The sequence below is a fragment of the Spermophilus citellus genome, assembly GCF_964194105.1.
Source record: "Spermophilus citellus genome assembly, chromosome: 2".
Lineage (NCBI taxonomy): Eukaryota > Metazoa > Chordata > Mammalia > Rodentia > Sciuridae > Spermophilus > Spermophilus citellus.
Genome location: NC_138183.1, coordinates 935,026 through 957,797, shown reverse-complemented (window position 1 = coordinate 957,797; position 22,772 = coordinate 935,026). Strand labels below are relative to the sequence as shown.

The window sequence follows — 22,772 nt, the reverse complement described above, 5'->3', positions numbered from 1 at the left end:
GAGGTCCTGGGAGGGCAGGGAGAAGGACACCCTCAACGACGATTAGGAGCCATCAAAGGGACACAGAGGACCCCTTGAGGGAACTGCAAACATAGAAGTGTGACATTAGAATTGATAGGAATTATGCATATCTGCCTCAACAAAAAGAACTCACAGTGACAGCGATGAGAGGAAATGTGGATTTTTAGAAAACCCACAAGCCTGCATTGGTGGGTTTGTTTGTTTGTTTGTTTGTTTGTTTAGAATTTTAATATTTATTTTTTAGTTTTTTTTTTTTTTTTTTTTTTTTTTTGGCAGACACAGCATCTTGTTGGTATGTGGTGCTGACGATTGAAGCCGGGCTGCTCGCATGCCAGGCGAGTACGCTACCGCTTGAGCCACATCCCCAGCCTGAGCATTGGTGTTTTTTAAAGCCAAGAGGCTCTTGGTGAAAAGACACCAGCTGGGGCTGGGGCTGGGGCTGGGGCTCAGCGGTAGAGCACTCGCCTAGCACATGGGAGGCCCTGGGTTCGATACTCGATACTCAGCACCACATAAAAGTAAATAAATAAAATAAAGATATTGTGCTCAACTAGAGTATTAAGAAAATGCCAGCTAATGAATGCAGAAAGGGAAATACTAGAAAATGACCCTCCTGCCGCCATTGCCCTGTGACTGGTGTGTGGACGGCTGTTCCTGCAGTCAGGAAGCACCTGCCATGGTCTTCCCAGGTCTGGAGACAGTGGCTACATCTTGGCCAGGAAACCACCTGTGGCACCACAGGCCATGGGACAGGAACATCTGGGCCCACCTCCCTACGCCCGGAGTTCCTGCCAGCGTTCAGCCTGTGTCTGATGAGAGGAATTGACCAGACCACTGGGTGGAGGCGGCTCTTGTGACACCTGTCCCAATTGAGGGGCAGAATGGACAGCTGAGGCTACTGCAGAGGACTGGGCAAGGCAAGGTGGGAACGTGACTCCCGACTGGATCCTGGAACTTTTGAAAAAGGCATTGAGGGCAAGCCTGCGACACTGGGGAGCTAGTGGGAGCTGGGTGACTGCATCACCTCCCGACATCCTCACCCTGGGGAGAGGCTGCCAGCCTGGGACTGCCGCCTGCTCTCAGATGGGTCAGCACAACAAAGGGTATTTATGGAGCTGTGAGCCCAGCAACCTGCCACAGTCCCAAACTCCTGAGCCCGGGCCAAGGGCCTGCAGGTGGGTACTGTTCTCCCAACTTTTCTGCAAGTTTGTGTTCAGTAAAACATTGGTGGAGGATTGTTACAAGTTGTCCCTCATGAATGGCAGCAGTCAGCTGGGCATGGCTCAGCACAGGGCCTCACCAGGTGCTGTGCAGGCTGCATTCCCCTCTGGACCTCAGGGTCCTCTTCCTGGCAGGGTTCAGCTCCATTTGGTTGCAGGATGAAGCCCAGGGCCGCTAGAGGCCACCACAGGGTCCTGCCTTGTGGGCAGCAGCCCCACCTCTATCCTAGCCCTGCACCCACCCAGTGGGGCCAGCATTCATGGAGGCTTCACATGCTCCTCCCTTCCTGAGCTGCCCCCAGGGCCAGGGGCACCTCAGCCCAGTGACCCAGCCTCACCTCTGGGCACTGCCTCTGGGGACTTCAGGACAGCCCTGCAGGTATGACAGCAAAGGCCTCACAGGAATGCCAGGGACCCACATCTGTCCTCCTCCTCTGCTCCTTCCCACTGCCAATCCCACCCCACCTGCACCCCTTGGTGCCAGTGGAATACCCTCCAGAGGGAGTTTCTATGACCCCTGCTGCAGGCACTTGAATAGCCTAAGATGGGAATCTGACCTTGGCCAAACCCATGGAGAGTTTGGGGACCTGTCATCCACTCTCCTCCACCTGAAGCCACCTCAGCTCCTGAGCTCCTGGGCCCCAGTGTGGGGCCCTTGTGTGTGCCCCGTGTGGGATACCCTTCCCTATTCTCTCTTCTACCTGGACTTTAGCAACAGCCTGGAGGTCACCTTCTCCTGGAAGCCCCCTCCAAACTCCAGATTGACAGCCCAGCATGCACCTTGTAGGTACTAGGCTTGGAGTGGGGGGAGCCAGGTGGGGAGCAGGCCCAATGGGATGGGCAGGGGCCCAGGGGACGTATCAGTGAGCACCTCTGCAGAGAACTCCCCCAACAGCTGCCAGCCTCTCTGTGAACACACCAGACAGGCCTCTCCATGAACCCCACCCAGAGGCTGTCCCAGTGCAGGCCCTGGCTATGTGGCTGCAGGGAGGGAACACTGATGGCCTGCCTGCCTCTCCGTCTGAGGCCTGGGCCCTTCCTCCAGGCTGACCCAGCTGACCTCGGCCCAGTACCTGGCCCCGGAGGGCTTTGCCCAGCACAGTCCATCGGTTTCAGAAATGCCCTCGGATAACCGGGCCCAGTGGCCCACCAGCACCCCAACCCCCAGGCACGCACTCCTGTGAGTTTTGCTTATTTATTGAAAACAAACATCTGTGTGCTCTGCACAGGTCCGGCCCCCAGGTGGGTGCGGGCGGGGCCAAGCTGGGCGGGTGAGCAAAGGCAGCTGGAGGGGGCAGGGAGGGCTTTAGCCCCTCGCCTGACCAGCAGGGCCAGCTTGTCCATTACTGCAACTCTGCCAGCGGCCAAGGCAGCCTCAGCCATGTCCACAGCTTCCCATGGGTGGCCACCTTCCTGCCGGGCAGCAGGGCAAGGGAGCCCCTTCTCAAAGCAAAATAAATAGATGAACAGTCCCAGCCCCTGGCCCTGTGGCATCAGGGTCAGCTGAAGAGAAGCCAGCCTGACCCGGCTGCTGCGGAGAAGGGTTGGTGGAGCTGGGCGAGGAGAGGGGCCGGGCCAGACCCCGGGGGGTTTAAGGCAAAGCAGGGTGAGGGTGTGCACAACCCAGGGCCGGGCCAGCCTTTGGCACAATCAGGGCAGGCCTCAGGACGGTGGTAGCTGGAGGAGGCAGAAAGCCCCTTGGTCCTGAACCTCCCTCTCCAGGGCCTGGCGGTGGGCACGAGGGGCATAGGTAGGGCCTCAGCCACCGCTTGACTCCTGTTCCCAGTCGCATCCCTGACACGGCTGCTGGCAGTCAGCAGAGGGTGTCCGTGTTGAAGGAGAGCTGGGCCTGGTGGGGAACAGGCAGGCTGGGCTTGAGGTGTCCTCCAGCACCCCTGCTGGGGGCTGAGGGTGCTCACGCTGGGCCTCTGGCCTGGGGTCTGGGCTCCCCGAGGCGCTCTGCTTCCACCTCCAGCTGACAATCTCTCCAAGCCTGGGCTCCTTCACAGCCTCTCTGCCCACTCGAGGGGCCACTGTGTCGTGTCTCTCCCCTGTCCATAGGCTCTGATCCCTTCCACTCCCCACCTCTGTTCTGGAGTCCTTGGAGCCACCAGCATGCTGTAGGCTCTGCATCTGTCTCTCTCCTCTGCCTGTCCCATCTTCCCTGTCCACTCTCCTGAAGGTACAGGTCCCTCTCTGCTGCCTTGACCTCTGGCCAGCAGGCATCCCCATGGCCAATATTCCCCCCTCCATCCCAAAACCTGACCCCCCTAAGTGGCATGGGTCCCTGCAGAGCTAGCCTGGCTGCCCTGGTCCTGAGGTCCTTGGGGTAAGGACAGTGGCATGCTGGCTCACCCTCTCCTCCTCAAAGCTGATGAGGCCCTCGTCCTCTGTGTCCAGGTCCTCTGGCTCATCTGTCACCAGTGCACGAAGCTCAGTGGGGGCTGGTCGGGGCCTCAGCAGGCTGAGCAGGCGCCCGAGGGGGGACTGCAGGGCTGAGGGTGGCTCAGTCTCTTGCTGTTCCAAGTTGTCACTCTGTTTCTTGGCAAAGTTCACAAACACCTACCGGCAGAAGCAGGCAGGTGGGTGGGGTGGGCCTGGGCTAGCACTGCATGCCCTGCCCCCACCACCAGCCTGCTCACATTGTCCAGGGTGGTCTGGCTGACCGAGTAGTCTTCGATGCCCAGCACGCCCACCACCTGCTCCATCTTGCTGAACACCTGGGCCAGAGAGACGTGCTCCGACTTGAGCTGGTACTGCACCTTGGTGTGGTGTCGCTCCTGGAGTGGGGTTGGAGAGAGGTCAGGGCTGTGGGTGGGAGAGGGCCCCCCAATCCCACGAGGCCCCGCCTACCTTGAGCACAGCCTCCGGGAAGTTCCGGTTGAAGAACCGCACCACGTCCTTCACATTCTGGCTGCTCTTGGTGCGCACAGTAATCATGTAGCCATCTCCAAACCTGGTAGGACAGAGCCATGGCTTGGAACCCTGTGGAGCCCACCAGAAGCACCCAGCAATCTGCCTTGACTCACCTGTTTTTCAGGTGCTGGATGCTGCCCAGACAGCGCAGGCGTCCATTCACCATGATGGCCAGGCGCGTGCACAGGGCCTCGCACTCCTCCATGCTGCAGGAGACACTGCGCATGTACACACGGGAGGGGCCCAAGAAGGGGCGGGGCGGGGTGCTTACCTGTGAGATGTCAAGACCACTGAACGGCCTGTCTTGATGAGGTCGAGAATGAGGTTCCAGAGGAAGCGTCGGGCCTTGGGGTCCATGCCCGTGGTGGGCTCATCCTGGGATGGGAGTCAGGTTTAGCCGCTATATTGGCATCCCACCTGGCATCACCGGGAAGACCAAGGCGGGATACCTATCCCCCACCCGGAAGACCAGGGCGGTGCTCACCAGGAAGATGAAGGCAGGGTACCCGATGAGCGCAATGGCAGTGGATAGCTTCCGTTTGTTGCCGCCGCTGTAGGTGCCAGCCGGCTTGTCCGCGTACTTGGTCAGCTCTAGCTTCTCCAGAGCCCACTTCACTACCTGACAGGCAGATGTCCGTGCAGGCTCAAATCAGCGTCCACCGCGCCCACGGCGCCCACCGGCCAACCCCGCCCCGTGGCCCTCACCCGCGCCTCATCCTTCCAGGGTATGCCGCGCAGCCGCGTGTACAACTGCAGATGCTCACGGGCTGTGAGCTCGTCAAACAGGGCGTCGAACTGCGGGCAGTAGCCGAGGCTCTGCTGGACCTGGAGCAGCTCCTTGAGCACGCTAGAGAGGCAGGCCCGTCAGCACCTGGGAGGCACAGGCACCCCCGCCCCGCAGGCGCCCCGGCGCACCTGTGCCCGTTCACAAAGGCCTCGCCCCCTGTGGTGCTCTCGTCACCAGTCAGCATCTTGAAGGTGCTGGTCTTGCCGGCTCCGTTGACACCCAGGAGGCCAAAGCACTCGCCAGGACGCACACCCAGGCACAGACGGTCCACAGCCAGGATGCGGCCAATCTTCCGGGACTTGTACACCTGGCAGAGGAACCAGGCCAGTCCGCCTGGCCCCGCCCTGCTTCCATGGCCCTGCTGAGCCACGGCCTCCCCTACCCTATGTCTGCCCTTCTCAGGGCTATCACCCTCCCACTGCCCAGGGCCCACCTTGGTCAGGTTCTCAATCTTGACCATGTCATTGTCAGCATCCCCACGAAGCACTCGCTGCCGCTCACTGGCCACATCCACGTCGTCCTCTACAGGTTTGGTGGACACTGGCATGCGTCTGTGGGGACAGGGTGGGCAGTGCCTGTCCAGGCCATCTCCCCGGCCACCCAGCCCCACCAGTGTCCACTCAGCCCCCTCTTGCTTCAGCCAGGGCAGGATAGGCAAGCTGGTCAGGCCACCTGCCCTGCTGCTGCCCAGGACTCACTGTGGCTGTCTCAGGAAGTTGTACTGGCACATGATGGTGAGAAGGAAGCCCACAAAGCCTTCGACTGTCATGGCCACCAGCCCACGCGTGACAATGTCCCACTCAAATGGGGACTTCATCTTGTCCAGCTGGCCTGTGGGCAGTGGACTCAGCTGCTGTGCAGGGCCTGGGCCCCAGCCACCCCACCCTGCACTCCCTGGGCTCTGGGGCCCTGCTGGATGCACGGCTGCCCATGCCCCCGAGGCAGGCCTCACCGATCTTGGCGTAGTACTCGTTGATGTACTCGTTGTAGGCCATCTCCATGAGCCCGTGGCCCAGGTTGTAGTTGGGGAAGATGAGGAAGCAGCTTTTCAGGTAACTGTTGACCACCTTCAGGTCCTAGGGGCCCAGGCAAGCCTCAGTGCTGCTGCCCCCAGGCCTGCCCCACTGCACGCTGCTGCCCGCCCACCTACCTTGTCATGCTCAAAAAGCTGCAGCAAGAAGGTGGCCACAGTGGCCGTGATGCCAATGAAGAGGTTGATGACGATGAGGAACACGTAGGCTGAGCTGGGGACCTCGAACCAGAAGGAGGCCGGGTACATGATGGGTGTGATGGACCACCTGCGGACAGGCAGGCGGGGTCATGGGTGGCACTGGCCCTACCCGCCTCCACCCCGGCACGTTGCCCCTTACCCATAGAGCAGGAACAGGGAGAGCACCGCCGGGAAGTTGGTGGGGGACGTGTAGGCCGGCAGGTCGAACACAAACAGGATGAGGATGCAGCAGGTGGCTGGCACCAGGTAGTTGAGCTGAAAAGGCAGGGCAGGTGAGGGATGGGCAGGTGAGGGATAGGCAGGCGGGGGATGGGCAGGCGAGGGATGGGGACAAGGGTCGGAAAGCAGTGAGCAGGGCGCACCATGTCCCACACGTAGTTGGACAACCAGTAGATGACGGGGTTGCAGCCACTGACGAACTGCAGGTGCTTGGCTTTGGTGGACTTCTCAGCCACGAGGAAGACCACAAAGCTGGCCGGCACGAACGACATGGCCACAATGATGAAGATGGCGATGACCACATCTGTACCCTGCAGCCTAGGGGAGGAGGGGCTCAGGCCCTGGCTCAGGGCTGCTCTGCCCACCTGTCCCACCCGGCCCTGCCCCACCTACAGGTAATCCAGGGAGAGGCTGGCGCTGGTCCTGTTCATGGGGTGGTTGGTGACAGTGATGCCTGTACACAGGGACAGCAGCTTCAAGCCCTGCTCCGCCCCAGCCCGCCCAGCCCCGACCACCCAGCTCACCGTAGGCCGCGGGGCTGCCCTTGCTCTTGGGCAGGTTGGCGCGGAGGATGGCATTGTTCAGGCTGTTAAGGTAGGTGGGCATGCTGTGGTAGCCCTTGTTGTTGTAGAGCACCTGAGGAAGGACGGGCGGCTCAGAGAGGCCCTGAGCCCGGGCACTCAGATGGAAGCTGCCCACTGTGAGATCTCAGACCAGAGCTCACCTGGGCCACCCTGCGCACTGCAATCTTCCGCACCATGGGCGGGGCCCGGGCACCAAATGAGGCTGGGATGGACTTCTGGACATTGCCAAAGGTGATGGCTCCATACCTGGGCACGTGGGTAGAGGGGCAGTGAGGCCAGGCAGGCAGCAGCCAACAGCCCTCCAGGACAGCACTCCCACCTGGCTCACCGGTGCAGCCGGAAGCGGTCAGAGGTGAAGAGCAGGTATTCGGAGACGTTATGGCCTGTGATGTCTGTTAGGATGTCTCCTGTGACCACGCGCATCTGGGGCGGGTGCCCGCCCACGCTGCTGGGGCAGGAGAAGCCAGTGCCCTGTGCAGAGCAAGTGCAGCGGACCGGCTCCCGCACCAGGCGTGGCAGGGAGGGTGCGGACGTCCATGTCTCTGTGGGCAGTGTGGCACAGTGAGACACACCCCTGGTGTCCTGTGTGCCCAGCAGCCCCCACGAGCCAGTACCTGGTCCTACAGTGGGTGGCAGGGAGGTGTTCCAGGCCTGGAGCGGGTCCTCATCCAGGGACACGGGGGAGTCAGACGGGGCAGGTGAGGGTGGGGGTGGCACGAAGTTGGACAGGGGCAGCCCCTGTGTGAAGGACTCCAGGCACATGCTGTCGAAGAACCGCGCGGCCAGCTGGCGGGACTCCCCGCTGCTCAGGTTCAGCGTGGGCCCCAGCGAGCCGTTGGCAGGAGACTTGAGCACGCAGGTGGCACCCACTCCGGAGGGCAGCCGGAACGTGCCCACCAGCTGTTGGGGGCTGGCATCTGGTGACAGTCGCAGCCTGGGGATGCCACTGTGTGTGAGTGGGATGGGGACACCGTCTCCCCTCACCCCCTGCCTCCTGTGGAGCAGGCCTCACCGGTACTCCCTGCGCTCCTCGTTGGCATAGGGGATGAAGTTGCCTCGGGGCTGGGTATAGTTGTGGTACTGGGAGGGCGACAGGACCAGCGGGGGCAGGTCACCTGGCAGGTGAGCAGGAGTCCTGAGCAGGTTCCAACCGCCTGCCAGCCCAGGCCTGTTCCCTTCCTAACACCCAGAGGGCCTAAGCTTGGGTCTGAGCTCCAGGAGGCAGCACTCCGACCAGGGCCCAGTGGGGTCCCGATGGGACATCCCTAGGGACCCTGGGAGAGGGTGGAGCCAAACCCAGGCCAGGGCCACACACCAGTCTGCCCCGCAGCGAGCCAGGCAGCCATACCGATCTCAGGGACAGAGAGGGCCACAGTCATGGCCACACAGACGAAGAGGGCAGGCAGCAGGATCTGCGAGCAGAGAGCTTTGGAGTTGCGGCGGGCACAGTGGAAGCGCTTGACCAGGAGCCCGTGGAACTGCCGCACCTTCAGCCACCAGCCTTCCAGTTTGCGGCTGCCCTGGCCCACCCGTATGAGGGCCTCCGCTTCTGCCTCTGTGCAGAGAGGGGGCTGAGTGTGCAGGCCCAGCACCCGGGGCCCACCCAGCCTGGCCCTCCCGGCCACACCTTGCAGGCTGATGTTGTCTGGGTCCTGCAGGTTGTCCAAGAGCGGGCGGTAGTCGCCACAGACATCAGCATAGCCGGCTCCCTCATCACCACGGGCAGAGCCCACCGAGGACACAGACTGCAGCGACACCTGCGACTGGGCCAGCTCTGAGCACTGGGCCAGGTTGCCAGGCTGACCCTCCCTGGACAATAGGCCCTCTGCCCCAGGAAGCACGTCCTTCCTGGACTCCTTCACATCTGCCACAAAGGAGGGGACAGTGAGGACAAGACTGAAGGCTGATGCCCCCAAGGCTTGCCCAGCCCCTCAGCCTCTGCCATCCACCCATGACCCCAGCTCCTAGCCCATACACCTATCCAGGACCTGTGGCACCATGCCCACCCTCTGGGGCCACGAGCTGACCTTGGGTAGTCCTGGCCTCTCGTTCCCACCCAGGATTCCCCAATATCCCAGGTAAGGCCCTGTGGGGTGAAGCAGGCTGCCGGCAGCTCCGGGGCCTCTCACCAGCCTCGCTGTTCTCCAGTGACTGGTCCTCCTCCGACACCTTGAGGAATACCTCCTCCAAGGTGGTGTCCATCAGCCCAAAGCTGCTCAAGTGCAGTGCATCCAGACTGTGCTCCAGGTGCTGTGAAGGGGCAGAGTGAGGCCAGGCAGGTGGACACACAGGGAAGGGGTACGCCCACCTCCCCCACTGGCCTGGCCCCTGATCCGAACCCTGTGCTCTGCCCCACACCTGGAAGAGGCGCTCAAAGGCCCCCTTCTTGGCAGCCTCACTGGGCAGGATGTAGGAGAGCTCGGTGCTGGTGTCGGAGACCAGGAGGCAGGAGGCCACGTGCTTGCGGATGAACTGGGACACCTGGGGCTCCGAACAGCTGCTCAGGGGTGCCCGGCCTGGAGGACTGGGTGCCAGACCTGGCTCTGGAAGGGAGATGAAGCAGGGAGGGGATACACAAGGAGACTGAGGAGGAGGGACCCGTGGTGGGAACCCGGTCAAGATGGGGGATGGGGAGGGGACCAGGACCCTGGCATCCCAGGCCTCACAGAGTGATGGTGAGGGTTCACCTCTTTACCATGGGGTCCCAGGTGGGGGGTCCTGGGCAGGGGTGACCCAAGTCCAGTTCAGACAGCCTCAACACAGACCTTGGGGTGCCCCCGGCTCAGCAGGCCGCTTGACCAGTGTGAGGCGGTACCCATCGCCGTAGGCGCCCTTGAGGAAGAGGGGAGAACCACAGCACTTGAGCTTCCCGTGGGAGATGATGGCGATGCGGTCCCCCAGCAGGTCAGCCTCATCCATGTGGTGGGTGGACAGCAGGATGGTGCGGCCTGCAGGGAGGTCCAGACCTGGGGTCAGGGGTGGGTCAGAGTGGGCAGGGGTACCCACGTCTGCCCATGCCAGCCTGGTTTTCCACTCACCCGGCTTATACTTCAGAATGAGGTCCCAGATGGCCCGACGAGCGTAAGGGTCCACACCCGCAGTGGGCTCATCCAGGATGATGGCGCGGGAGCCGCCCACAAAGGCTATGGCCACAGAGAGCTTGCGTTTCATGCCGCCCGACAGTGTCTGCACCAGTGAGTGCCGTTTATTGGAGAGCTCCAGGTCCTCGATCATCCTGGGGACCAGATAGGAAGGCAATGGCCTGGGACTCTGGAGAGCCCTGCCTCAGGTTCCACGCCCCACCCTCCCTGTGCCCACCCACTTGTCCATCTCCTTGTGGATCTCCTCCTGCGCCATGCTCTTGAGCCGTGAGTAGAACCAGAGGTGCTCTTCCACTGTGAGGCGGTCAAAGAGCACATTGTGCTGGGGACACATGCCCAGGTTCTTGCGGATTTCGTCCATCTCCGTGCGGATGTCATGCCCATAGATGGTGGCCGAGCCAGAGGTTGGTGGGAACAAGCCAGTCAGGATGGACCTGGGTGGTGGACAGGGTCATGACCCATCACCCCTGGCAGGGATCCCACCCTGGTTAAGCTCCCCTGTCCCTACTCACATGGTGGTGGTCTTGCCTGCCCCGTTGTGGCCCAGGAAGGAGACGACCTGGTTCTCGTAGAGGTTGAGGCTCAGCTTGTTCAAGGCCAGCTTCTTGTCGTTCTTGTAGACCTTGGTGAGCTTGTCCACACACACAACCAGGGGCAGGTGCGTGGGCTCTTCTTCCATTCCACGAGTCTCCTCTGCACCAGGGCTGGGGGTCAGTGGGGCGGAGGATTACCCCAAGGGCACCCACCCCAGCCAACATTCTGGTACCAGCCTCACCAAAGCGCCGGCTCTCCATGGCACAGGCCTGGTCCTCCTCCATGATGCTGAGGCGAGGGGCACGTGTCCAAGGCCAGCTCCACTCCCAGGCCTCTGTCCGCCCACTGCCCAGCCAGTAGGACTTCTGCAGTGGGAAGTACCAGGGCCGGGGCAGCCCATACATGCCTGGGTGTTGGGGAGAGATGGGGAGACTGACCTAAGACCTGGGGTGACCATCCACGGCATGGGCTATTTGCCCACCCAGGGAGCTGCCCCTGCTGCATTTGAGAGGAAGCACAGACCTGGCCCCACCACTGCTGGGTTCCCCACCTCCAGCCCCCCTCAGGTGGGCCTGTACCTGGGTGCACAGCCTCAATGTACCAGGTGAGTACACCATACACAACTGCATCCACCATCAGCATGGTGACAGCAAGGAGCAGGTTGAAGTCATCACCTTCCACTGGAGACTGGCTGAATGTGTGCCACTGGATGCCCACACCTGCCACCTCATACAGGGCAAAGTACTTGGAGCCCAGGCCAAAGGCTGTGGTGGACATCAGGGACTGTGAAGACAGCAGTGTCAGTGGCGGGCTGCGTCCACCCTACCCCACCCCAACTGTCCCATCCACCCAGGGCCCTCACCGCAATGCACTTTTCAAAGGCAGTGATCTTGTCGTGGGCCACCTCCTCGCGGATGGCCACATACATGTAGGGCACGTAGCTCAGGAAGTAGATGATGCCACCACAGGCTGAGGCCAGCTTGGCCTTGGAGTACAGCACCGACACCAGGAAGCTGACGGGTGTGGCCACAGGACCTTCAGCACTGTGCCCAAAGCCCCCCGGCACACCCCTGTGGGGCCTAGAGCAGCCCCAAGAGGGTGTGTATGACACTTTGGGTGACCTCCCCCTGCCAGTGCTCACCAGAACATGATGGTGGCCACAGCATACACGGCCAGGAAGAGCCAGATGATGAGCACATGGCTGTGCATGAGCACCTGGCCGTACTTGAGGATGGCAGTGAGGGCCGTCACAGAGATGGACAGCTGCAGGAAGCCAGTGATGAACCAGGCCACCCAGTGCACCGCGTTGTTGAGGCCCATGGTCTTCATCACCTGTGGTTGGCGGGCAGCAGGCAAGGGTAGTGCACAGAAAGGGACCATCCTGTCCAGCCCAGCCCCCGAGGGGGCTGCCCGAAGGTGCCCAGGCCCTCACCTCCTTGAGACGGTGCTCCTTCTCAGCCACTATGTGCTGGATGGTCATGGCCACGGAGTACACCCAGGAGATCACCATGCAGAGAGGCATCATATGCTCAATGACAAACAGGAAGCTGGAGGAGGGCACAGGCGTGAGCGCGGCTCTGGCTTGAGGGCCCACCCGCCGCCCACTCCCACTCACTCGTCGCGCGTGTAGCAGGGGTAGGGGAACATCTGAACGTAGTTGCCGGGCTCCACCACATCGTGCCCCACGAAGGTGTTGATGATGGCGCGCTCCATCATGTCTGCGGGTGGGGGCAGCCGTCAGGGGTCTCTGAGTCCCGCGTGGACCCATGTGTGCCCCACCCGGCCGCTCGGCCCCTCACCCTGGATCCAGACGAAGCCGTAGAGGAAGTAGAAGCGGCCGCCGGTGTTGGGCCCGGGCCGCCAGTAGGCGCGGCGGATCTCGTTGGTCTTCTCGGTGAAGCTGGAGTTCTGGCGGATCTTATAGTGCACATGCGGCGGCAGAGAGCCATCCTGGCGCGTCTGGAAGATCACACCTGGGGACAGCGGCAGGTGGGCTCGAGGGGTGGGGTCAGGGAGGTGGGCGGGGCTGGAGGAAGGGGGCGGCGGGGGCGGAGCCTTAGTAAGGCTGGACTGGGCGGCAAAGGACAGGGCCAAGGCGGCAGAGCAGCGGGAGGGGGCACTGGGTCAGGCAGGAGGAGGAGCCGGCAGGAGGAACAGGGCTAGGCCTCCCCAGCCAGGTGGCAGCTCACTGGCAAACACGGTGACGTTGTCCTGGTAGGCCTGGTTGAGCGTGTAGTTGACTATGCTCTCCTCGTCCGGAAAGCCCTTGAAGATGTCCACGCTCACCTGGGGGAGGTATCGTTAGAGCCCGCCCTGGGCATAGAACGGGGTGGGGGGGATAGAGGGGGCCGAGCGGCCGGACTCCACCCCACCTTGGACATGAACTGGATCCAGCCGCAGGCCGCATTGTCAATCGTGTCCAGCTGCTGCAGGAGGGCTGTGCCGTTTGGCAGCGAGAAGTTGTCCTGGCGCAGGGCCGGTGGCAGATCCTCCAACGACAGGTTCAGTGCTTCGGGGCGCTGCCGCAGCTCTTCCACATACTGGGAGTGGAAGGCCAGCTCAGAGGGTGGCCGCAGCCTACCATCCCAGGGAGAAAGGGTCTCCCCCACCCCACAACGTGCCAGGTCACCTCCCTGTCCCCACTGGGCACACACAGCACCTGCCGCAGCCAGTGCAGATGCTGCTGCAGACCACCCTGCTCCAAGAAGCTGCGGATCTCCGCAGAGATGTTGAGCCAGACCTGGGCGTAGTGAGTCACGTTGCCCACAAAGGCGAAAGTCTCGTTGGCCTGCAGACAGTGAGGGGGATCCTCTCTGCTCCTCCACCTCCCCAAGAGACTGGCCTTCCCTGATGCCCAAGACTGCTCTGGCAGCACTCCCTCCTGGAAGCTCCTGCCCTTCTGTCCTAGAAGCCCTCTGTGCCCAGGACCCTGTCAGGTCAATTTTCAGCCCTGGCCTCCACTATTCCAGACAGGATCTTGCTCCAAACACACCACTCACAGGATGCTGCTCTGGGAATCCTCAGAGGTACCTCGCACCCACCAGAACTGCCCTGCTCTAGTCATGCCCAATCAACAGGGGACACAAGGCAGACCAGCCCCGCCAGGGCATCCAAGCACCCAAATGCCTCTGTACCTTGAATCCCTGAACTCCACATCAGTGCTCCAGGGCCTGTGCACCGTGTCCTGCATGGAGCTGCAGGAAATGCAGCCCTACCATCCCCGTCCTACTGACCCACCTCTGCAGAAGTCCCAGGCCTGCAGAGCCCGCCACCCAGCCTTGGGCTCCTGCCCGTGTGAAATCACAGCTCACGCACCAGCACGCCAGACCTGCGCACCTTGAGGATGACACGGTCAGCCTCGGAGCCTGCGGGTGCATATAGGATTTTGGGGTTGCTGGTCATGAGGTGCACAAGAAGTCCCAAGTTCCGCTGCTCCTTGCTTGTGAAGCCCAGGGAGCTCATGTTGCCCCTCCGCAGCGCCTCTGGCTCAATAGTGCTGGCACAGGCCGGGGGACAGGGCATAAGGGGTGGGTGAGGTATTGTGGTCTGGACAGGGGGCTTAGGAGTGGGGCAGGGAGTCAGGGTGGACATCTGGTCAGGGCTTAGACGTGAGGCAGGGCACCAAGAGATGTCAAAAGGGAGGGCCATGTGTCAGGACCAGGTCATGAGGAGCACTGTCCCACATGTCCTCACTGATCCTCCACTGACCTACCGGTTGTTCCCACACAGGATGGGCTGCAGACCTGCCCAGAGCTGCACAAAGGCGGAGCACTGGCCCTGCAGTGTGTCTGTGGAGGCCGGGGCTGCCGCTGCTGGGGGGCCTTCCTCTGCTGTGTTGTTGGAGCCTGCACCTGCACCCACCCCAGTGCCATTGGCTGCACCACTCGGGCCACCAGCTGAAGGCACTGGGGCCCGGCCGGCGCAGGCACCCTGGGGCAGCAGCAGAGCCAGGGCTGACAGGACATCCACGTCCTGCAGAACCTTCTGGGCATCCAGCAGGTCCCCTAAAAGTGCCTGCAGCCTCCGAGGGGATGGTGCCTGCTGCTGGGAGTCGGAGCTGTTGGGGGCATCCAGGCCCAGCTGGGGGAAGATGGGGCACATAGTGCAACTCAGGCTGGGGAGGGGGGCATGGGCTAGGTGGGGGTGGCTACCAGTGGGTGGGTGAAGTCAAGATGGAACAGGGAGGCCACACCAGCAAAGGACACAGCTGGGGAAGGAAGGCCTGCAGCCTGGGGTGCAGGAAGGCTGACCACAGGCCAGAGATAGAGGCTGGGGTGGGAGAGGCATAGGGTGCATGAATCACGGTTGGGGGAACACTAGATGCCCAGCCATAGCACCATCCCATCACTGCTTGACAACAGAAACTTCCCCAGGACTTCAAGGACCCAGCACCACCTCTAGCCTGGTCAGCTGGGAGGCAGGGCCTCACCTGCTGGGAGATCTTGGCCAGGTCCAGCTGGTTCCGGAGCTCAGCAGCCAACCAACTAAAGCGCTGGGCACGAGCTGCAGCCTTCCCACTGCAGATAGTGTCCCGGTAGCCCTGAAGAGCTGTCTGCTGACCCTCAGGCATGGTGAGGATCTGGCCCAGCTCCCCAGAGCCTGGGGAACATGTGAGTTGCTCCAGGAAGGCAGGGGCCAGCAGCAGCTCCTGAAGGGAGAGGTACAGAGGACAGCTGGGGCCACAAAGGGACTCTACCCCAACCAAGAGCAGACCAAGCAAGATGGCCTCGGCCTCACCCAGCCCCAACCACTATAGCAGCTCCAGGGCTTCTAGGTACCATGGTGTAGGGGAAACACATGTCACCATTTGCCTCCTCCCCATCCCCATGCCAGCCACAAACTCCCAGAAAGTACTGCAAATGACCAAGGAGGGCTCTTTCCTCACCCACTGGGCAGGCTGACACCTCCCATCCCAGGGACAGGCCCCTCACCTCCATCCGCAGTAGGGGATTGCTTCCCGGGCTGCTCCAAGGCACCTGATCCCTAGGGAAGCCTGACTCCCCGTGCAGGGCAGACAAAGGGCCAGAAAGCAGGTGATAGACCTGAGGGTGGAGGGAGGGGCCTCAGTTGGGGGTTGAGCCCTGAGGATGGCTCGGCTGCCCTTGCACCCCCTTCCCCACATAGTGGGGAACTCAGGCTGGGGAGGGGGGCATGGGCTAGGTGGTGGTGGCTCTAGGCCAGTGCTGTGCCCACTGCTGATGTGTGCCCCATCTCACCTTAGGCGGGTCCACACGGGCAGCCAGGAGGGCCTGGGCCGTGCTGTTGGGCAGCGAGAGGTTCTGCATCAGGAAACGCCAGAGTTCCCGTGGGTCCCTGGCCACCGAGTCCAGAGAGAAGGAGGACACTGGACAGGCAGGAAGATGTAGCTGAAAGGTTAGCACTACCCTGGGCAGAGCACCAAGACTCAGCAACCACAGCAGGCAGTTTGGCGAGGCCCCCCAGAGCACATGCATGTGTAGCAGCACCGTGCAGATGCAGGGACCCAGGGGCAGAGCTAGGCTACTGCCCGGAGTAACAAAGCAGGGTTTGAGGCCCTCCCCCAGCCACTCCCAAGGGCGCACCTGTAGGTCTATCCAAGTGGCTCTCCCAGCTGCCTGGACCTGAGCTTAGGGCCTCCAGATCATGGCGCAGGGCCTCGAGCTCCGAGCCCAGACTGGGCCGTGCTGGGTCGAACAGGTTGCCTTCCTCCACCACGCGGTTGAGACGCTCCAGCAGCTGCGTGACCCTGCACCACCATGGGACGTCACCCTCTGGGATGGGGTGGGGGGAGTGGCCAGCTCCCCAGGGGTGGGGGTCACTCACGTGGAGTTGGCATACTGTAGGAAGCCAAACTCATCCCGCTGGCCATCTGGGCACAGCGACTGCATAACAGGCAGGATGCCGGCAGAAGTCAGGGGAGACGCTGTGTAGAAGGCTGGAGGGGACAGGGAGAGGGGTCAGGAAGGGAGACAGGCCAAGAAGGGAAGTTCAGAGGATATCAGGGAGAAAAAGGTTAGGTGGCAGGACAGAACACCTGGCCTCTGGCTGTACTAAGGCCAAGAGTTCTGCTGCAAAGGACTCTAGCAGGTCAGAGGTCAAAGGGGCACCTGCCATCCCTTCCCCTATAACTCTCAGAGTCTCTCTCTCCTCTGCCCATGCAGCCACAATGCCCTGGCACACCCCCTAAAACTCAGGTGTGGCATTGCCCACAGGGACCAGGGGAGCACTGAGGCCCCACTGGGCAGTGACCTCTGACCTCCTAGGCCAGGTCGTTAGCAGAATGAGTGCCAATGCCTGCAGGAGTTTGAAGGGAGAGCATCCAGGCTGACCCAGCCCCAGCTCAGGCTAGCCCAGACTCAGCCCAGGTTAGCCCAGGCATCCCACCCCTAGAAGGCATGGCTAGGTGACCCCATAGATACCCTGATGAGGAAACGCCCAGCAGCCTGACCAGGACATCAGTGGTGGCCCAGTGGCCTGGCCTTTCAATACCCACTACCACCCCATCACTTCCCACCACTGCCTTGTAAGCCTGCTCTTCCTGACCAGGGAAGGAACTCTGCAGGAGTCCTGGGCCAGGGGCAGGGGGTGCTGTTAATACAAGCGGGAAGGGTGCTCAAGCTGCACCAGGAGGCCCACAGGGTCCTCCATGGCTGCCGCCTGAGCCGTCACTTACAGACTGCACACGGCCGGTGGAAGAGGACAAGAGACCATGCAGGGGCAGGGCAAGGTGGGTCGAAACAGAACAGAGGAGACAGTGAGTGCCTGGCCTGCCAGCCACAGGGCTGTCCACCGGTGGCCACAGCCAGCCACACCTCCACAGCACAGCTAGGGGATGTGGCCAGACCATGCATTTGAGCACACATGCTCAATCGAAGCAGTGAGGGCACCTGACCCTCCCTGTGCACCCGCTGTGTCCCAGACCAGCCGCTGCCTTACCTTCCTTCACTGAGATGGTGGGCTTCTTCTGCCGCAGCCCCAGCAGGATGAAGAAGAGGACGAGTGGGATGAAGATCTCGAAGGCCAGGACCCACTGAAAAGGGTGGACCACATAAGCCTGGCCTCCCCTCCACCACCTGCCCAGGCTGGACACAAGGGACCTGTGTCGGCTCTACCTGTCCCTGAGCTCCCTACAGGCCAACCCAGCCCAGCCAGGACTGCGGGTCTGCACAGGTTTTTCAGGTCCAGCCGAGGCTGCAGCCCCTTCCAGGCACCAGGAGGTAAGCATTATCTGGTGCCCCAAATCAGGTCTCCTGTCCTTGTTCTGAGTTCTACTTGCCACGTTGGGGAACACTGGCCCTCTGAGGAGCCTTGGGCCAGCAGGGCCAGGTCAGCCAACTAGTGATCACTCTGACCCATACGCATCCCCCTCCTCACTTGCGGGGCCACCTGGGCAGGATCTTGGAGGCCACTGTAGCACACAAAGTCTTTTCCTGCCTGCAGCTCCCACACATTCCCAGGGCCACCCCCTCCCACTGCAGCAGCACACTTGTACCCCCCCTCCCACAAAAGCCTGGGGAAGTGAGGCCTGGGGTAAGGGAAGCCCACCTAAGCCCAGGGCCCTGAGCCTCTGGGGAGACCTGGCCAGGATCTGACAGCCCCAGCCCTGAGGCCAAGGCACTGCTTCCACCGTGGCCTCACTGACAGCTCCTGCTACCTGAAGCCAGGCTGCAAGGGGAGCCTCGTGGGACCTGCTCTGGGTCAGGGAAACATGCCTGAGAACCCCAGGGCCCAGGTTTCCTTGTCAGGTTTCCAGCTCAGGGAGGGTGCAAGAGAGCCAGTGTTCTTGGGGAGCCCTGTAGACCAGCCCTGAGAGCCACAAGACAGAGGGCCCTGGGCCTGCCCCCCTGGATCTTCTCAGAGGCATCAATTTCCTTTGTCCTCACCCCCACACCAAAAAAGACCAGGCCTCCAGCAGTGTTGTGTGTGGCTAGGCTGGGCCCCCGTCCCCGGCAGTGTCCACTGTGCTTGGACAATAGTGCTCTGTGATCCAGAACACCATGCTGTGTCCACACCCCACACTCGCCCCAGCCTGTGCCAGCCTCCACCCCTTCCCTGAGCCAGATGGAGTCCAGGACAGTCCAAGGAGGCACTGTGGGCACCCCAGAGCAAAGGTGGCTGGAAGCAGGGGTCACAGCCAGGTGCCAGCCCCACCCACACCTGCCGGCCACTGGGCACCTCTGCCACTGTAACTGCAGCAACAGGCCACAGCTGCCTCCCCCATTGCTATAGCAACGGTCCTGCATGAACTGCCAGGAGGAGAGTCCTAGCTGGCGGACAGGAGGCACAGGTCCAGCACCACCTGGGTGCCCCACCTGGGCTCCTGAAGGTGGCCAACCTCTCTCCCCCAAGTGTGTGTAAACATTGTCTCAGGGTCCAGATGCCCACCCCCCACCCAAAGTCTCATGACTGTTGTGACAAGGGCAAAGACAGGGGGACTCAAGGGTGATGCTGTGGCCTTTTGCCCAGCTACCTGGTGATAATGATTTCCTTCCTCCATTATGGGCAGCCTCGGGCCCCAAGTGGACTCACATCTCCTAACTAGGAGGGGACAGGCCTCAATCCCAGGCAGGTGACTTGAGGCACAGTCCCTGGGAGGAGGAGGCATGCAGGGCAGAGGTCCTGGATTCCTGCCCTCAACTCTGAGGTTTGCACATGCGTACCCCTGTTCCCAGCATGGCACACAGCAGACAAGACCAAGCCTCCACCTGTCCAAACCCAGCCCCAGAAGTCCAGCTCCAATGCCCAAGACCCTTTCTGGGAAACTGGGGATCCAAAGGGCGAGTAGTGCCTGGTGTCCAGCCAGCCCCAGCCCCACATGCAAGCCCAGCAACGACTCAGCTCTCCTGGAGAAAGAGATCCTCATTGGCCACAGCCACACACTGGGGTTCCCCACTGTGACCCAGGGGCCTCTGGGGGTGCTGTAGGGTGGGGGACCTGGAAAGGTCTGGGGAGACAGCCCAACCTAGCAGGCTGGGACCTCTCCTGGGCACTTCCCACCTGCTTCTCAGGTAGTCCCATAAGCTACTGCTCCCTTCCCTGAGCCTTGGGGTCCCCAGTGGATGCCAGACCCACATCTCATTGTCTGCTCTCAAGCCCTGGGGGGGGCCTTCCTGACAAATGCCCTGGGGCTAATACTAATATGAACCTACAGCCTGCCCCTTCTTCCCCCAGCCGGACCCTGCTGTCCACAGGAACCCAATAGCTAGATCTGTGGCCTAATCCTCCTAATCCTCCAGACCCCATGCCACCAGCCCTAGGCACTGTAGGCAGGATGTGGACCCAACCCTGGCTCCCAGCCAGGGCCAGGTGCCCAGAGGAATCCTATACGCTGTAATGACCACGACTACCCCACCCTGTGTACAGTCTGTCCGCCAGTTTCCCATTGTGTACTTTGAAGCCCCTCTCAAGGAGGAATGTAGGCAGGAGCTGGTGCTACCCAAGGGTTCCTGGTGCCCAGGGTGGGCCAAAGGTTGCCACCTCCTCCTTAGAACCCCCACCACTCTGTGGCCTGTGCTGGAAAATCCCAAGGACTTCAGAAACCCAAGCTGGCTCAGGTCTCTCCGGCTCCTGTGCTGCACCTGTCCTCCCCAGGGCCAGAGCAGGGACAAGCAGCAGAGGGCCAGCAGGACATCCATGCCCCAGCCCTGCTCCCCACCTAGGAATCCTGCCCTAACAGGGCCCTGGGAAGTGCTGAAGAACCTGGTGGTCACAGCTCCACTTAGAGAGACCCATCCCAGAGAGCCCTGGGGCTGGAGGATTCAGAGTGTGGATCAGCCTTAGGGAGAACTTGTCCCAAAGGACAAAAGGGTGCTGGGATGCTGGCCTAGGCTGGCACAAGGTCGTTCTCCGTGGTGAGAAGGCAGAAGCCAGGGTTGTAGATGTGCCAGGAGAGGTGCGGAGGAGAGGAAGAGGAGGAGGAGGTGGCCGCTGCCTGGAACCAACTTGGGCCTCAGGCGTCTGCCCAAGGGCAGAGGGCGGGTGAAGGGAGGGAAGGGACAGGTCTCTGCCGGGCTACCGGGGGTGGGCCCGGGCCCACGGAGCCTCTGTGCTGGATGGAGTGCCCCTGGCCAGCGCTAGATCCTGGGAACCAGGACCTCCCGGGAGCCTGAGTCCTGGGGGCCACCAGCCCCCACCCCCAGCCCCCACCCCCCGCGCAGCCGGCCCGCGAGCGCTGCGGAGGGCGTCCGCCCGTGACTCAGCCGAGCGCCGCGAGTGTCAGCGGGCGCGGGCGGCGCGCTGGCACCGCCGAGACCCTCCCCGAGGCCGGAGACCAGCAGAGCCGGGCTGCAGGAAGGGGGCTCGGCTCGCGCCCGCGCCTCGCGTACGCGCGGGGAGCGCGCCGTGGACCCGGGCGCGCGGCCTCCGGCTGGCGGGCGGGCGCGGGGGCTCACCGGGCTCCGGCGCTTCAGCGTCACGTTCTTCCAGAGCAGCAGCTGCAGCTGGTGCAGGAAGCCCATGGCGCGGCCGCGCTCCGCCGCTCACCGCCGCGGCCCGCTCCTCTGTGCGCCCCGCCGGGCCCCTCTGCCCGCCGCGCCGCTCGGCATCGCCCGCGCGGGGGCGGGGCGCTCGGGCGTCCGGGACCGGCTCCGCGCTAGCTCCACCCCGGCGGCCGCGGCGACAGCGACTCTGCGCGGCGCCCCGCCCGCGACCGCCGCCCCCGCTTAAAGGAGCCGCGCCGCACGCTGCGTCCATCAGGGGGCGCTCGCAGGGTCGGGGCTCGCCTGCACCTGCGCGGCGAGCGAGGCCTCCATCGTCCTCCCACCCCGAGCGTGCCGTAGCAGGTGGCCCCTCAGAGCACGCGTCTGAACCGAGACCCCTGGATCACCCCTTTCCAGATCTAAGAATCTTTGTGCACCGTAGCTTCTTCCAGGGGCTCCAGGCCTGGGGGTCGCCTGCAGAGGTGCCCCAAGGTGGTCGCTATCATCCAGGCACCCTGAAGGAAAGTTGGAGGCCTTGGTTCCCACCAGGTCACGCTCAACTCCGCCATGCCAGGCAGAGATCTCCCTTGGACGCGAGAGCCCGATAGGCCCCGAGGAGCACGGTAGGAGCAGGGAGGTCAGCTGCTCTAACCTAGGACAAGTGCGGGTTCACCTAGGATGGAGGCAGAGACCTCACCTATGCAGGTCAGGCACTGCCTTCCAGGCTGCAAAAGCCCCGGTCCAACCCGACCAGCACATCTTGACTGGTGCCCTTTAACGGAGGCCCCTGGTGAGGGGGACTGAAATGGCCTGAGCCACCCCATAAGGGCTTCCTGTGTCCCTAATGAATGAGCCACCTGTTGTCTAAGTGATATTGATTAGGCTTTTAAGATGGAAAGCACCCTTCCTTCACCGATTAGGAAAGAGGTAAAAATGAAGACTGCCCTTACAGATACTCACAGGTCAGAGAGGGCAGGTGGGGCAGGACCTGGTCCATCTTCTTTGTTGGGTCCCACAAACGAGTTTCCCACAAGATTTTTTTTTCTTATTTTGAGTTGGGGGCCTTGATACACTGCCCAGTTAGTCTCTAACTCCTGGATTTAAGTGATCCTCCTGCCTCGATACTCCAAGTAGCTGGACTGCAGGCATGCACCACAGTCGGTGCCCAGCTGCCCAGCAGGAGCTCCATGGGGTCACACTGTGACCAATAGTAGAAGCTGTGGCACATCTGCATGTGTGAGTTTGGTGGGGTGAGTCAAGCAGGCTGCATCCAGCCATTCTGTAGGGATGTGAACACCAGGCAGAGAAACTGTTCTTCTCTGTATGAAAAAGTTAAACTAATATTCAAACTATAGTGCCGATCAATAGCAGTATAGAGCTGTAGCCCACTACAGACAGCCATGGGGCTGGCAGGACACCTGGGTGCTTTGCTCAGCTGCAGTCCTCTGAGCAGTGAGAAGACTCTAGGGACCCTGGCCCCAGAAACAGCTCTTTGCTGGTGGGGACAGGCGTGGTGCTTGGAAAACAGGCTGCCTTCCTATGCTGGCTTGTATCACCAGGTCTGACGGTCATAGGTGTCCAACTCCAACTTCCACAAAGGTGATCCATCACTTGCTGAAGACAGGCCACAACCAGGACAGAACAGGACTGAACCATCCCAGCCCTAAGCGGGTTTCAGGGTCCATTTCTCCACATGGCCAGCAGAGGGCAGCAGAGGGAAGGCTGGACCCAGGGAGCTGAGGGCAGTCTTACCGGTGGCTTT

At 62.0% G+C, this 22,772-nt stretch overlaps 1 protein-coding gene across 2 annotated transcripts; it reads right to left on the bottom strand.

The window, feature by feature from the left end:
- Positions 1 to 2,422: 2,422 nt before the first annotated feature.
- Positions 2,423 to 21,179, bottom strand: ABCA2 (ATP binding cassette subfamily A member 2). 2 transcript variants are annotated; one of them, XM_081279656.1, is made up of 48 exons: positions 20,984 to 21,064; positions 17,529 to 17,622; positions 16,416 to 16,527; positions 16,175 to 16,338; positions 15,830 to 15,957; positions 15,545 to 15,655; positions 15,043 to 15,261; positions 14,326 to 14,693; positions 13,950 to 14,109; positions 13,273 to 13,401; positions 12,986 to 13,153; positions 12,803 to 12,899; positions 12,413 to 12,586; positions 12,229 to 12,331; positions 12,046 to 12,160; positions 11,755 to 11,945; positions 11,476 to 11,626; positions 11,192 to 11,396; positions 10,855 to 11,019; positions 10,592 to 10,772; positions 10,301 to 10,513; positions 10,017 to 10,213; positions 9,744 to 9,926; positions 9,337 to 9,521; positions 9,108 to 9,228; positions 8,606 to 8,842; positions 8,327 to 8,533; positions 7,991 to 8,093; positions 7,593 to 7,912; positions 7,307 to 7,520; positions 7,119 to 7,224; positions 6,919 to 7,030; positions 6,788 to 6,848; positions 6,538 to 6,712; positions 6,315 to 6,430; positions 6,095 to 6,242; positions 5,897 to 6,020; positions 5,643 to 5,775; positions 5,378 to 5,495; positions 5,073 to 5,251; positions 4,863 to 5,004; positions 4,642 to 4,776; positions 4,429 to 4,532; positions 4,271 to 4,363; positions 4,095 to 4,197; positions 3,884 to 4,021; positions 3,597 to 3,803; positions 2,423 to 3,090 (listed from the first exon to the last, which is right to left on the bottom strand). In XM_081279656.1, the coding sequence occupies exons 1-48, from the start codon at positions 21,047 to 21,049 to the stop codon at positions 3,055 to 3,057; spliced, it is 7,311 nt and encodes a 2,436-aa protein (XP_081135782.1). In that variant the 5' UTR covers positions 21,050 to 21,064; the 3' UTR covers positions 2,423 to 3,054. The 2 variants fall into 2 exon arrangements, with proteins under 2 accessions (XP_081135782.1, XP_081135783.1); XM_081279657.1 differs by having other exon boundaries at positions 8,327 to 8,842; positions 20,984 to 21,179.
- Positions 21,180 to 22,772: the final 1,593 nt, after the last annotated feature.